The sequence below is a fragment of the Carettochelys insculpta genome, chromosome 1, assembly GCF_033958435.1.
Source record: "Carettochelys insculpta isolate YL-2023 chromosome 1, ASM3395843v1, whole genome shotgun sequence".
In the NCBI taxonomy this organism is placed as follows: domain Eukaryota; kingdom Metazoa; phylum Chordata; order Testudines; family Carettochelyidae; genus Carettochelys; species Carettochelys insculpta.
In genome coordinates, this window is record NC_134137.1 from 294,060,972 (window position 1) to 294,076,964 (window position 15,993).

General features: G+C 39.4%; 1 protein-coding gene across 5 annotated transcripts in view; it reads left to right on the forward strand.

Moving 5' to 3' along the window:
* The window catches only part of EEA1 (early endosome antigen 1), a 160,195-nt gene that overhangs the window by 104,716 nt on the left and 39,486 nt on the right, over window positions 1–15,993 (forward strand). For 4 of the 5 annotated variants that reach the window (XM_075011958.1, XM_075011976.1, XM_075011985.1 and 1 more), the window contains 7 exons: window positions 1,849–1,998; window positions 3,358–3,477; window positions 3,715–3,918; window positions 5,830–6,030; window positions 11,676–11,789; window positions 13,491–13,646; window positions 14,320–14,459. In XM_075011958.1, coding sequence (XP_074868059.1) covers window positions 1,849–1,998; window positions 3,358–3,477; window positions 3,715–3,918; window positions 5,830–6,030; window positions 11,676–11,789; window positions 13,491–13,646; window positions 14,320–14,459 — 1,085 coding nt within the window. The remainder of the gene's footprint in view (window positions 1–1,848; window positions 1,999–3,357; window positions 3,478–3,714; window positions 3,919–5,829; window positions 6,031–11,675; window positions 11,790–13,490; window positions 13,647–14,319; window positions 14,460–15,993) is intronic. The other variant, XM_075011967.1, reaches the window with a different exon arrangement.

Here is a 15,993-nt window from a genome sequence, read left to right on the forward strand (position 1 = left end):
ATAATGTGTCCGCACTACGTCACACCATTCCCCCCAGAAGTCTATGGTTTAAGAGCTTTTGGCCACATATGCTGACTCTTGCTTCTATTGACTTATTTTTTGTGATCCTGAAGTAAAAAACAGGTATTGTGCTTAGCAGTGTCTGATAGCAAAAAAATACATTTCCATCACATTTTATATTAAAGGGACCTTTATAAATAGTTAATAGTGTTTTTTAAAGGAATGCTTAATTAATACAGCTTGCTAGCTGTCCAACAGGTCAGTAAGCTGCCTGTAAGCCTGGCTTGAAACAGTCTATAGCCCCTTCTTCTAACAAATTTATAACCATCTGCAGCACATGCTACTCATGTCTTCATCAGGTTTATAAAGCCTATTACTTATTTATTGACCCTTTCTACATTGCTTGTGAACATATATGTAAAAGAAAGTGTGACCTTTATTTCTGTAACATGTAAAATGTTATACTTGTTATGTTTTTTTTTCCCTCTGGAGCTCATTTCCTATCTTTGGTGTTTTCTCCCAGCATCCAGGTACCAGTGGCATCAGTGCTTAAGTCCATTGCTGCGGATTTAAACAAGTTTGCTCACTTCTTGCACATGGTTTTTAGAAGGAAATTAGCAATTTGCCACAACTTCTTGCCTCCAATCACACACAGAACACGAGTGTTACTGTGACACAGTTACCAATAGTCCGTCACCCACTGGTGGGATGACGTTTGATTTACAGTGGTTAATAGTGTGGACTTACAAAAGGAAATAATTTCATTTCAAATATTATTTTGCAGTGATGATGTAAGTGATCTAGTTAGGCTTTTCTACTATAAGGTCTCACCCAGTCAAAGTTTTGCATTGTAATACTTCTGTCAAGCTCTGTAGTTACTTGTTTCCCTTCTGAATCCACAAAATGGAAGTTCAGATGTATGTCTCCTGGTTGGGATACAGTGGTGTGTAGGTATTAGGAGGAGGTAACCAAACTCTAAAATTACAGCTAGAGGTTTTAGAGAGAAGTATAACTTCTTTGAATAGATGCGTTTTTTATAGCAAATAACTGCAAAAGAAACCTTCAGCTCCTTTAGCTGATGACAGTCTTTACTTTGTACTCTCCTAGGAGTTTCCTGTGCATCAGTCCACCCAAGAGAGTGGATTATAGGTCCTATGGGAGGACCTGGGTAGTAAGCTACAAAACGGTGTGTGACCAAAGAACACACCTAAAGATCTAACACATCTTGTGGAAGGAGTCGTTACCTCAGCTCCCCTTGTAATGGAAGAATGCCATGTGAGGTGAAAACACAAGTCCTCAGGGGCCCGCATAATGCAGAATACCGTGGTACTGGGAACATTGTAGCCAGTAACCTTGGCTTTGCTACATGTAAGGTCACCTAGCTCATGTGTAAGGGCTTCTATGACGGGACAAGGATGCTCCTGTGTAGATTTACGTGCAGTGGTCCTCTAATTTTGTCTATCCACGTGCAGAATAAAGTTTGTTATGTTCACTGAGGCATGTGTTGATGGGTACCACCAGTAGAAAGACATACTTCAGGCTATTGGTGATCTGTTAATCATCTGGGTGGCATTCAGATCTCTCCTGGGTGGCTGCCCAAACACTCAGTTTACAAGGAACACTACATACTTCCCACCTTCTCAGTATGCCAGCCCTTTTGAGCCTCTGCTTCTGCACATGCACTTGACTGATATTATTTGGTGCAGGTTTATGAGAATAATTCCCAAGATATTGTAGTCATCCCATTCTTGTATGTGATTAAAAACATGATGAAAATTATGATAGTGTGTGGATGAGTCTGAAGTACAGAACAGTTGCTGGAAAACTAAGACCAATATTTTCTTCCAGTTGCATAGCAAACTTCTGGAGACAGAACGCCAGCTAGGGGAAGCACATGGTCGACTTAAAGAACAGAGACAGCTCTCTAGTGAAAAGTTGATGGACAAGGAACAGCAGGTGGCTGATCTGCAGTTAAAACTTTCTCGTGCTGAAGAACAGGTAGGAATAATACATATGATCAGATTTCACTTTTGTTGTGCTAGTATTTGGTGTATTCTCCTTGTCATATCCTTCTCATGTTGTTGAGGGTTTGTGTTCACCTGGCAGCTTGGATCAAGTTTATGAAAACTTAATTGCATTTTCTAAAACTCGTTATTAAAAGAATCCTTAGTATTTTTTCTTTCGCAAAATAATTTATATGACAGTTACATTTTTTTGTTTTCAGAAGGCTAGAGAATTATTTCCTTATCTAGTGCCTAAATATGTAAGATGCTTTATAGGTAGATAAAGGGTTTGGTCCCTGCACTTGAGAACTTTGAGGCTAAGGGACTGAGCGTGCAAAAAGATCCACATGCACAGAATCTTATGCTCTGCATAGCAGAGTTTTGTGTTTATCTTTTTATGGGATCTGGGTCCCATTGAAGAAGTAATAGACCTAATATGTGATTATTGTGAATAATTTATATGTACGGGGGAATTAATGTCAGCAGATAGTAATTTTACTACTCTGTTGATAGGTCACATTTTTTACAATTGGGGTACTGTTTTGATAACATACTTGTTGCTGACCTATTTACGTTATCTGTATACAGAATTGTCAAACATCAAAGAGTAGTGAATTTTCATAGTTTTATACTGCGGTAGAGTGGACACCTCTAAACTTGAGGGTAAAACTTTGAAAATTTACCGCTCAGAATTTAGTGAGAGTCATACAGCTAACTTCGTGCAGTGCTTTGCGTGTTGGCTTTAGAATGTCTGTTAAGGTAAGCAGAGCATAAGGGCAGACGTATACGTAAAATGCTGCATCAGCACAACTGCACTGACCCAGTTTATTGCTGCAGCGCTTTAATAAAAGCTGTCCTGTCAGTATAATTAATCCACTTCCCTTAGAAACAGTAGCTATGATGACTGGAGAAGGTCTCCTGTAGACCTAATGCTTTCTGTAATAGGGGCGAAGTGTATATAGCTACCTTGCTCAGGGATGTGGATTTTTCACACCTTGGAGCGACACAGTTATATCAGTGTAAGTCTGTAGGATGGACCAAACCTAAGTTGCTACTACAACTGATAATGATAATTAGTGTTCAGTATATTTTATGTAAAATAATGCAAGTCTGACACTTCAGATACTTTTTGTTATGTAGAAATTGCCCACTGTCAGTATTCAGAAGTACTCCAGTGCTGTGTGTGTTCTTCGCTGTAGAACTGGTATGACAAATTACTACTGTTAAATCTGTTTAAAATGTTAACCTGTTTAGTGTACAGTCTTTTCAGTTTTAGAATGAATGATAAATGTTATTGAACTACTGAATTGTGCTTGTCAGTTTTCAGTCAACAGTCCGTGACTGTTTTTTTAAGCTAAAGGAAAAAGCAGCAAATTGCACTGAATTACAGCATCAGTTAGATAAAGCAAAGCAGCAGCATCAGGAGCAACAGACACTTCAGCAAAGCACTACAGCAAAACTGAGAGAAGCTCAGGTAAAAAAAACAAACAAGGCATTCTTGTCCAACTAGTGTATTCATATTGCCAGTGCCCTGCAACATGTAACAAACAAGCTGCATGATTGCCTAATGTACAAAATTTTCTTTTTTAAATTAAATAATATTGAAAAAGAATTCAAAATAACTTTGTGAAAATTGATATCTAACATTTTATGCATCAGAATTAACTTTTAGGGCCTCCATACGTAAATAAACTATTTTATGTGTTTTTAGAATGATTTGGAACAAGTACTGCGTCAGATTGGCGATAAGGATCAGAAAATTCAAAATCTTGAGGCCTTGCTACAAAAGAGTAAAGAGAACATTGCACTATTAGAAAAGGAGAGAGAGGACTTATATGCGAAAATTCAAGCAGGGGAAGGAGAAACAGCAGTTCTTAACCAGCTGCAAGAGAAAAATCATACTTTGCAAGAACAGGTGAGAAATGCAAAAGCCTTCACCAATATTAAGGAAGTATTCTTATTTGTGTAAGAATAATCTCCTTTGTTTCTATCACCCAGTCTGTAGCATCAGCCTCCAGTGTAGTTCGTTTCTCTTGGATACTGTTGGTATGTCACATCCCAGTGCATTTGCAGTTGTGTGGTTTGGATATAAAGAATGTTGCTCTCACACATAATCAAAATAATTTATTATTTTTTCTTATCTCTATGGAAATCTAATTGATAACATAATTTGAACAAGAAAAACATGTTGAATATGATTTAATGAAAATGTCTTTGAAGTTGGAAATTACAATACTAGTGTTGCATCTGAAAGGTATATTATTATGTTTTTGAGGTATTTTTAAAGTAAATTTAGCTCACATGTTCACTATCTTAAAATATGTGTATACACATACATATTTTTAAAAAGCTGTACTAGAATCAGTACTTCTTGTGCATGTAATTTTTACCTCAAACTTGTGCAAAAGATAATTTATTGTACATTAGTGACTCTTTATACTTAAATGACTTTTTTAATATTCTGTTTAAAAGATCTGTATGTTAATATTGTTGCATACTAACAAAGGTTATTAGAACACGGTGTATTTAATTAAATGGAATTTAGTTAATGTTTGTTGCAGACATAGAGCTTTGACACTGGCAAAGTTTCAGTTGATAGCAGTATATTATCTTCTGAATGTTCACATGTAACTCACATTTGTGCTAATGGCAACGTAGATATACTCTTATCCTGATAAGTTTATAACCCAAGGATGGATGCTTATGAACACTTATACATATATCAGTGGGACTAATCATGTTGTGTAAAGTTAAGCAGGGGCATAAGTGTTTGCAGGTTCAGGCCTTAAGAGACAGGTGAAAGGAGAGGGATACAGTCAAATATATACATTTATTAATGGATTTACTTGTAAATTCTTGGCAAATCTATAATCGGTGAACAAGTGCTATGCATGTCATTTTTCATACTGCTATGAGCTGGGTGGATCCTTTTTGTGTGTCAATTTAACACCTTATTCAAATAGATTAGTGAACACACAAAATAAAACTCAGTAGCATCTTCCCAGAATCTTGCACCATGTAGACGGAGGGTTTGACTGGGTATTTTAACCAAAAGTATATGTGGGAGGAAGTGGGCATGGAGCATAGAGAAATGGAGAGCAGACAAGATCTGAGAGAGGAGAGACAAGAAAGCCAAGCAGGAGCACAGAAACACAGTCTGACTTTTCAAAAAGCTAGAGAGCTTTTTGGAATGGTATTGTGGCTTGTGGGTTGTAAACTTAAAACCTGCACCTTTTGTTCTTGGTTACCTCTGTATTCTGAGGCCATCATTTTGTACATTCCTTCCAATGAATAGAATTCAGCAAAGAAAATACATCAGATTCTGTTTCCTGCTGCATCATCCCCTGAGCCTCAAACTATGACTTTCCACTCAGGTGGAAAAGGGGCAGGCATACATAACCAAAGTGTTGAATCCATGCCTTAAATGCAAAGCTCAACTCAGTGTAACTATTGAGCCATAGTTGGAGCCTCCATGATGTGTTTATATTATTTTTCTTACAAATAAAGCAAGAGTCAACCATTCTTATTGGTGTCTCAACCTAGCCATCACTAACTGGTACACACAAAAGGATGCACTCGTCAGAGTGATCATGCTTACTGGGTTTGAATTTCTTGTCAAAATAGTTATGCTTTTAAAAGTTGGGGTGACTGCAGTTTTATACACAAAAATGAATGCACTCTTGCAGTCCAGAAAGGGAAACTTAGTGGAATCAGTAAGTGGTGAAATTGGTCAATATTGGGGTTTCTTAATCAAAAAAATGTTGATTAAATTTAATTTTTTTTATTTTGCCTTTGGACTTTTAACTGGCAGCTTATTATATTATAGGTAACTCAGCTCACAGAAAAGCTGAAGAATCAGTCAGAAAGCCATAAACAAGCCCAAGAGAATTTGCATGAACAGGTGCAAGAACAGAAGGCACATCTGAGAGCTGCTCAAGACCGTGTGCTCTCCCTAGAAACAAGCATTGGTGAATTAAACAGTCAGCTAACTGAAAGCAAAGAGAAAGTATCCCAACTTGATTTACAGGTAATTTGCCTTTGTACTGTATACTAATGGAAAAAAATTCTGTCATATTTCATTGTGGGAAAAAGTGGCCTTTTTTCAGTATTCAAAGCTAGTAGACTGAGTTTCTACAAAAGTTTCTCTGTTTTGTGAGCAACAAAATAAGATGCCATAAAGAAGATACAATCCAGCAAGACATCAGCATTTCCAAGACTTCCAAGCAGTCCAAGGATTGCAGCCAAAAAAATCAACACACCGGTGATAACACCCAGCAATCAAGGAAGGAAAAGCTTTGTCTCCTTAAAAGACTTAAACTTCCTCTGTGCCTGAAGGGCTAATAAGCTCATTTGAAAACTCTCTTTTAATGGTTCTACAATCCACATGCTGGGGAGAATTTGTCAAAACATGGCCAAGAAGCACCTGCTGCAACCCAGAATTTTAGTAGATTTCTGATATTGAAAGTGGTTTTATATTTTATTGGGGCGTTTCTTTCTTCTCTTTTTTTGTCCAAAGCAGTTCCAACAGGGACTTAATCACAATTGAGAGATGCTGAGAACTTGTCTATAACTAAAATGATGCAGCGAGCCTGCCGTAGTGCTTCGGTAAAAACACTGCCTGTGGTGGTGGGAAGACTTCTCCCTTTGGCATTGGTATTCCACCTCCCTTAGAGGTGGTATTCACTTGCTGGTCCTAGTGCTCTCGACATCTGGGTTAGACTGGTAAAGTGCATTGCTCAGGACTATGGATTTTTAACATCCTTGAGTGTGACATAGTTATACTGACTTAATTTCATTGTGTAGATCAGTCTGAGTATATTGAAGCCTGCTACAAAGAGACTCTTATTCGGGTCCACTTTGGTACCAAATGACTGGAAGACGGCCAATATAACACCAATATTTAAAAAAGGCTCTAGAGGAGATCCTGGCAATTATAGACCGATAAGTTTAACATCAGTACCAGGCAAATTAGTAGAAACACTAGTAAAGAGTAAAATTGCAAGGCACATAGAAGAGCACGAATTGTTGGGCAAAAGTCAGCATGGTTTCTGCAGAGGGAAGTCGTGTCTAACTAATCTATTAGAATTCTTTGAAGGGGTTAATAAACATGCGGACAAGGGGCACCCAGTGGACATAATATACCTAGATTTCCAGAAAGCCTTTGACACGGTCCCACACCAAAGGCTTTTATGTAAATTAGGTGGTCATGGGATTGGAGGAAAGGTCCTTTCATGGATCGGGAATTGGTTAAAAGACAGAAAACAAAGGGTGGGAATAAATGGTAAATTTTCACAATGGAGGAGGGTAACTAGTGGTGTTCCCCAGGAGTCAGTCCTGGGACCGATCCTGTTCAACTTGTTCATCAATGATCTAGAAAATGAGGTAAGCAGTGAGGTGGCAAAGTTTGCAGATGACACCAAGTTGTTCAGGACAGTCAAAAGCAAAAGGGATTGTGAAGAACTACAAAAAGATCTCAGCAAACTGAGTGATTGGGCAGCAAAATGGCAAATGAAATTTAATGTGGGTAAGTGTAAGGTAATGCATGTTGGAAAAAATAACCCAAATTACACGTACTACATGATGGGGTCAAATTTAGCTACGACAGATCAGGAAAGGGATCTTGGAGTTATAGTGGATAGTTCTCTGAAGACATCCACGCAGTGTGCAGCGGCAGTTAGTAAGGCAAATAGGATGTTAGGAATTATTAAAAAAGGGATCGATAATAAGACAAAAGATATCATACTTCCCCTATATAAAATTATGGTACGCCCACATCTCGAGTACTGCGTGCAGATGTGGTCTCCTCACCTCAAAAAAGATATATTGGCATTAGAAAAGGTTCAGAAAAGGGCGACTAAGATGATTAGGGGCTTGGAAAGGGTCCCATATGGGGAGAGGCTAGAGAGACTGGGACTTTTCAGTTTGGAAAAAAGGCGATTGAGAGGCGATATGATAGAGGTATATAAAATCATGAATGGTGTGGAGAAAGTGAATATAGAAAAATTATTTACCTTTTCCCATAATACAAGAACTAGGGGACACCAAATGAAATTGATGGGTAGTAGGTTCAAAACTAATAAAAGGAAATTTTTCTTCACACAGCGCACAGTCAACCTGTGGAACTCCTTGCCCGAGGAGGCTGTGAAGGCCAGGACTCTATTAGGGTTTAAAAAAGAGCTTGATAAATTTTTGCAGGTTAGGTCCATAAATGGCTATTAGCCAGGGATAAAGTATGGTGCCCTAGCCTTCAGAACAAGGGCAGGAGATGGATGGCAGGAGATAAATCACTTGATCATTGTCTTCTGTTCTCCTTCTCTGGGGCACCTGGCATTGGCCGCCGTCGGCAGATGGGATGCTGGGCTTGATGGACCTTTGGTCTGACCCAGTGTGGCCATTCTTATGTTCTTATGTTCTTATGGGTCCCAGGAGGAATAGGGTACATTTGACCAGAGGTTTGGTGAATAGTCTAAGACTTGTCTTAATAAAGTGTCCATTGCTGAAATCTGGGAAGCAGCTGCTACTGGTATATGGGACATGGTTCATAATGATCATTGTTACAGCTCACACCTTCTCTTAGTTTATGTCTACACTGGAGCATAAAGTCGATTTTAAGGAACTTAACTTGATTTTACAATGTGTCTGTCTTCACTGCAAATACCATTAGATTGATTTTAAGGGGTGCTAAGGTTGACTTTCCTGCCCCAGCCCGGTGATGTAACATAATGCCAAGTTCAAATTTACAAGGTCAAATAAATGCTAGTGTGGAAACAAGTGTTACTTTAAATTGATTTGATCGGCCTCCAGAGTTATCCCACAGTGCCCTAAATGTGTCTGTTCTGGGCGCTTTCACCTCCACTGCTCTCCAGGTGTGCAGGAAGTAGAAAATAGGAAACCTGGCAATTTGAATTCATTTTCTTTATAGCCAGTGTGGTGATTGTGTCTACCCATGATTTCTCAGGGTCCCAAAAGATTTCTATCCTGGAGCCATCAGGAGAGCCTGGATCTCATTTCTGTGTGGGTGGATGAATCTGTATTGCATAAACAGCAGGGACACTCAGCAGTGCCTGATGAAAATCAAGCTCATCCACATGGTTTCTGGGCTGTGTGGATGATGCCTGCAGACAGACAGCAGCATGCCCTGGCCTGCATGAGGTGAAGGCTTCCTTACACAGGATTTAGCAGGAGAGGTTGAGAAACTTGTTTAATGTGTTCCTAGAGCACCCAGGCAAATGGGCCATTTCAACAGGTTGCTCAACTTGTTTTCTGATTTCACATTTGTATGGGCAGCCCCGCCTCCCTAAGACATCATGCAGCTGGCGGGCTAGACCCCTCCCCACCCCCGTGTGGCTAGCCATCTCACCACCACACCACAGGGTGGCTGGGCAGTGTGGACCATGCCTGCAGACAGCGCCATGTTCTGTCCTGCATGGGGCTTCAGAGTTGAGGGGGCTTACCCTAATTGGAACAGAAACAAAATGTGACTGGGGGATGTGCGTATTACTCTCCCTTCCCAAATCATGTGGCTCAGAGGAGGATTTCCTATGACGTAATGGAGCTTGTGGGCTCTCTCTCTCTCTCCCTGCCCTCTCACACACAAGCAGTTGCTAGGGCAAGAGCTGCTTTACCAGAAGAGGCAAGGGAATCCTTTAATTCTTTCCTTGACTTTTCTGTCTTCTAATGCTTCCTTAACTTTTCCTCCTGTTCTTGAGCCACTACTACTTCTGACAGGGTAATGGCTCCTTCCAGCAGCCGCTAGACATCAGTGCCCTCTGGGATTCTTCCCTTCTCTTCTAGTCTTGGGGATTCATAATATATCTGGAGCTACTACTTCTAACAGTCTCCTTGCCTCATGTTGGAGACATAAGGACAATGGCCCTCCTAGACTGTTCTTCACTGCTATATGGCGGCAAGTCACAGATTTCTCTCTCTCTCTAGTTCAAACCTGGCTCCTTCAGCCAGATACACTGCCACTACACTACCACTTTTTTGCTGTGTCTTCTTTCTTTGTGATTAATATGAAGTCTTTCCCTAGTCACATGGATCCTGTTTGGTGTATTTTCACCAGGGGAATAGATGCTAACCACTAGAAAGCAATGCCTTCTGTCTTTCCTTCTCTTGTTTTGAGTAATGTTAACCATTAGACAGGGAATTCCATATTTTCCCTTCTTTGCTTGAGAATACCATGAAGGCTTTCACTGGTTGCATAAACCCACTTTGTTCCATTTGAGTATCATGGGGTTCAGCTTTTGAAGCCGACCTGTTTTGGTGTCTTTTCACTGATGGAAGAGACTTCTGAAAAATGGCTGTTTTTCACTTTTGTGTGGCGATGGCACGCAAATTTCTTTTTCTCTCTCTGTCTCTCTCTATTTCAAACCTGGTTCCTTCAGCCTCTCTCTCTTCACTTGAATTTAATGTCAATTTGAAGTCTCTTGAAACAATCTTTTATAAAAACTGCCTCTTTCTGTAAAGATGATTTTCTGTTTAAAAAGAAAAAAAAAGCTACCTCTTTCTGTAATGCAGATGACTCAAATGATTTCTCTCTTTGGGGACAGAGATTTCTGAAAAAATGGCAGTTTGTCCTCATTCTCCCATGCCATTGAAAACAATGCGGTCTGGGGAGATGACATCACACATGTCATCACATATTCGGGGCATTGTGGGATATTTGTGTGGCATTTTTTTCTCATAATGCACTATCAAAAGAAACCAACCAACCAACCAAAAAAAAAAAAAACCAAAAAACCCAGAATGCAATGGAACTGAAGGGCTTATGGGATAGGGTGCCCACAATTCATGGTCGCAGCAGTTGAACTTTGGCGATTTAGTGGGGATGCACTAAGTAGACTTTGAGCAGGTGTGGACACTCAACTTCGACTTTATAAAATCTAGTATTACAAAATTGACTTTAATAAATTCAATTTATTTCGTAGTGTAGACATAGCCCTAGTTCCAGGTATATGTAGATCACTGATCTCCAGAGGGGCAGGAATCAATGAAAACGGTTTAGGGTTTGATGTTGCTCCCATTAAATCAAATGGAAGCCTTGCCATTGCTTTGAGTAGGAACACAATGGAACCCTTAATCAGGGAGAAGAAAACATCTAACTTACCAAGAGCTAGAGATCTCTGAATATGACCCATACAGATCCACACTGACAAACCATTCATGTCCTTCAGATTCTGTTTTCTACAGGTAGGTGAGAACTGAGAGTACCTCTGTATCTATATGAACTGTTTCAGTGCATGTTTCAGAGCACATAGTAGTTTTCTAAAATATCTGCAAGTAATATTTTCTGGGTCCTCAAAGTACACAACTACTAGAGTATGGATGTGGGGAAAAGTAAGTTGGGTCCAATCTAATTTGTACTCAATGGACAAATATCCCTTGACTAAGAAAGGAGCTGGACTGGACTCCACAATTCTGAGAAGAACAGTTACTTGAAATTTTACTTTATTTTGTTTTGTTCCATTCTGTCTTCAGCTGTCTAAACTTTGTGTATAATTTGTGTTTTAGCTGTGTCCAACATTTCATTATGTTAGAATTAATAATTAGCAGTAAATAGCTAGTATTAATGCACTTGTTAGTACGAATTAAAATTGAGTTCAGAGCAGCTATACTCAAGAGATCTTTATGATCTGCAGGTTATGAATGTTGTAACATTCTCTTTTTCAGATAAAAGCAAAGACTGAATTACTGCTTTCAGCAGAAGCATCAAAAGCTGCTCAAAGAGCAGATCTCCAGAATCATTTGGACACAGCCCAGAATGCACTTCAAGATAAACAACAGGTAGGAAGAATTAATACCACTAGAAGATCTAAGATAACAGGTGTACAAAACCAAAAGGACAATTGGGTTTGGGGATAAAAAATCAAAGTCCTCACAGATCTGCATTTGTGTTGAAGACATTACTCAGAGTATTTAAATTGGTAATATATTTTCTTGTTAGCTGTATGCAAGGCCCTGTGTATTGTAATGTATAGAATTTATTGTGGAATCTACCACTGCTACAGAAATGTACTCTGGAATCTAAGCTTTCATAGTATAATAGAGTTGGTTCCCAATGCTTGGGACTTCTCCATGTTAGGTGCAGCACTCTGCAGGCATCCTTGTTGAACCTCATCAGATTTCTTTTGTCCCAATCTTCCAATTTGTCTATGTCTCTCTGAACCTTATCCCTATTTTCCACTGTTATCAACCTCTCCCTCTTGTGTAGCATCATCCATAAATGTGCTGAGAGTGCAATCCATCCTGTCATCCAGGTCATTAATAAAGATGTTGAACAAAACTGGCCCCAAAGCAGCTGGTACCCTCCTTGATACCAGCTGCCAAACAGACTTAGAGCTGTTGATCACTACTTGTAGAGCCCAACAATCTAGCCAGCTTTCTATCCACCTTACAGCCCATTTATCCAATCCATACTTCTTTATCTTCATGGCAAGAGTACTGTGGGAGACCATATCAAAAATTTGCTAATGTCAATTTATATTATTTCCAACTATTTTCCCCATATACACAGAGCCAGTTACCTCATCACAGAAGGCAATCGGGTTGGTGAGTCATGATTTGCCCTTGGTTAATGTATGTTGACTGATCACTTTCCTCTACTCCAAGAGCTTCAAAATGGATTCCTTGAGGGTCCCCTCACTGAGGTGAGGCTGACCGATCTGTAGTTCTTTGGATTCTCCTTCTTCCCTTTTTTTTTTTTTTAAAAGATGGGCTCTACATTTGCTTTTTTCCAATCATCTGGTATGTCCCCTGATTGCCAAAAATTTTCAAAGATAATGGCCAGTGGCTCTGCAATCACATCAGCCAACTCCCTCAGCACCCTCAGATGCATTTGATCCAGCCCCTTGGATTTGTGTATGTCCAGCTTTTTCTAAATAGCTCTTTCTTCACTGAGGGCTACCCACCTCCTTTCCATACTGTGCTGCCTAGTCCAGCATTGGGAGAGCTAACCTTGTCTATGAAGACAGAGGCAAAAAAGCATGAGTATATCAGCTTCTTCTACATCCTCTGTCACTAGATTACCTTTCTCATAAAGTAAGTGTCCCACAAGCTGTTTTGAACCAACAGTTTTTAAACTATGATCCGTGAACTACTGGTGTCTGTGGAGAGTTGACTCTCCTTGTTCCTTCTAAATTTAAGTGAATGCTAAAAATATATTAATATTATGTTCCTTTGGCCTCAGTTGCTGTAGTTGTCACAAGATTATGATGTTATGTATGGGAGAGGAGTTATCCTTTAACACAATCTGTTCATTAAGGGGTGATTCCCAGCATGAAAAGTTCTGCCTTAAAAGCAATTTGCAAAGAATAAGCTGTTGAATATGTTGTTTTTCTCAGATACAACATAAATATGTTTTTTCAGTTCATCTGAACATTTTATACAAATATTTAGAGAACATTTAAGGCCAATATTTAGAGAACTGTTCAAAAATACTCTTCCCTTAATAAAAATAATTATTTTTAATTATATTTTACGTCATAGGAGTTAAATAAGGTCACCACTCAGTTGGATCAGGTTACAGTCAAGCTCCACGACAAGCAAGAATATTGTACACAGCTGGAAGCCAGTCTTAAAGAGTATAAAGAGAAACATCTTTATTTAGAACAGAAAGCAGAGGAGCTGGAGGGACAGCGTAAGGTTTGTATTCAGAAATAAAAAGCTTGAATTTGTAAAACTGCTTTCACCATGCACAGCAAGAGTTGTTTGTTAATACATAACAGCGGTGTTGGAGTTGCAAAGGGAAGGTGGCAAGCCACCTGGAAAGTTCTGTTGATAGCAGTCTCTTTCCCCAGCTGATGAATGAAAAGGTGGGGTTATATCTCTATCCCTTCTAATTGCAACCTTGAATATAATTCACAGACACTATTAAGAGATGATACATAGAGGACTTTCTAAATTCAGAGCTTTCATATTGCGATTATGTGTACTTCAGGTAACTTTATTCAAGTGCACAAATGTTTACAGGATCAGACCTTAATGTAAACTCATCTTCAGTATATTAGATTTGAGGCAGGAGGCAGACAAAGTACAGTAATATGGGACATGTATGCGGTTGTATGCAGAGGTGAGATATGTTCCATTTATAAATTGTTGGATTGTTTTTAGCTTACAGTATTTTTCAGTATTTTACAGATGATGGAATCCATTAAATATAGATGCACGTAAATACATGTAAGAAGACTTAGGGTGAGATCCTTACCCCCTTCTGTAGCCACTTTGTGTCTGGAGCTGTAGGTACTTAAGAACAACTGAGGGATTTTTTACGTTGGTGGCTGTGTTATGGTTACTAGCTTTTTCTTTTCTTTTACAGAAACTTGAAGCTGACATTCTTAAGGTTAAAGCAAGCAAAGACCAAGCTCTTCAGGAGTTACAACAGCAGCGGCAGCAGTGTACAGAGCTATGTCTCAGAACAACACAACTGACTAAACAGCTTGAAACAGAAAGAGAAGTGTATGCTAGATTCAAATTTGAATTGTTTAGTAAGAGCAGACAAGTGCACATTTATACTCTTAGACTAGAATTGAAATTCACAATCAGTTACTTACCTTCATGATCACCAAAACTCACCTAAAACAGTAGAGTAAACCTGCACATCGGTGGGGGCCCCTACATACCCCCTCCACACGCCCCCCCCTCACCTCCAATGGGGGAGAGAAACATTGACTTGCTTGACTTGCACTTCAGCCTCAGCATGGGGCTCAGATCTCTAATGTTTACACAGAGTGAGAAAAGTACCCAAAAAGTTACTTGAGTAAAAGTGCAGCTGCTTTCACTTCTGGATACTTGAGTACAATCTAGGGCTATGTCTACATGACGAAATACTTGAATTAATTAAAGTTGACTTTGTAACACCAGATTTTATAAAGCCGAAGTTGAGTGTCTGCACCTACTCACAAACGCTACTTAGTGTGACCCCATAAAATAGCCAAAGTTCAACTGTTGCAGCAGTGCATTGTGGGCACCTGTCCCATAGTTCCTTCAGCTCTGTTGCATTTTGTGTTTTTTTGCTGGCTTTTATGTGGAAAAAAATGCCCCACAAGTGTTTGTGAGTGTGTGATGTCATCTTCCCAGACTGCACTGCCCTCATTCTCCCTTGTTGAAAACAAATCGCCATTTTTGAGCAGTCTCTCCCCCAGTGAGAGAATTTTTTTGAGTCATCCACAGTACGGAAGGAGGCAGCTTTTACAAAAGAGTTTTTACAACAGACTTTAAATTCACATTAAACAGAAATGGAGAGAGAGAGAGAGGCTGAAGGAGGTAGGTTTGAACTAGAGAGCGAGAGAGAAATTTGTGAGCCATCACCACACAGAAATGAAGAACAGCCATTTTTCAGAAGTCTCTTCCCCCAGTGAAAATACACTGTGCAACTAGTGAAAGACTTCATATTATTCGGAAGGAAAGAAGATACAGTGACATAAGAAGGTAAAGTATGGAGTCTCAGAGGGCATTGGTGTTTAGTGGTTAGCGTGACTAAAGAGACTATAGAAGAGCAGGAAAGGCTCAGAGGACATTAGCTTCTAGTGGTTAGTGGTTAAAGTACACCAAACAGGAATCTATGTGACTAGTGAAAGACTTCATATTATTTGCAAGGAAGGAAAATACACTACCACTACACTACCACTTGTTCATTGTGTCTGGCTGAAGGAGCAGGTTGAAGTACAGAGAGAGAAATTGTGAATTGTTACCACATAGAAGTGAAGACACTCTAGTGAAATACTTCATATTATTCACAAGGAAAGGAGATAACAGTGACATAAGAAGAAAAGACTCAGTATGTAATCTCAGAGGGCGTTGGTGTCTAGTGGTAGAGGGCATTGGTGTTGAGTGCTTAATGTGCTGAAAGGAGCCATTACACTGATGCCTCCAACATAAGGCGAGGAGACCATTAGAAGTAGTAGCTCCAGACTCATTATGAATCCCCAACACTAAATAGAAGAGAAAGAAAGAATCCCATAGGGCACTGGTGTCTAGTGGCTGCTGGAAG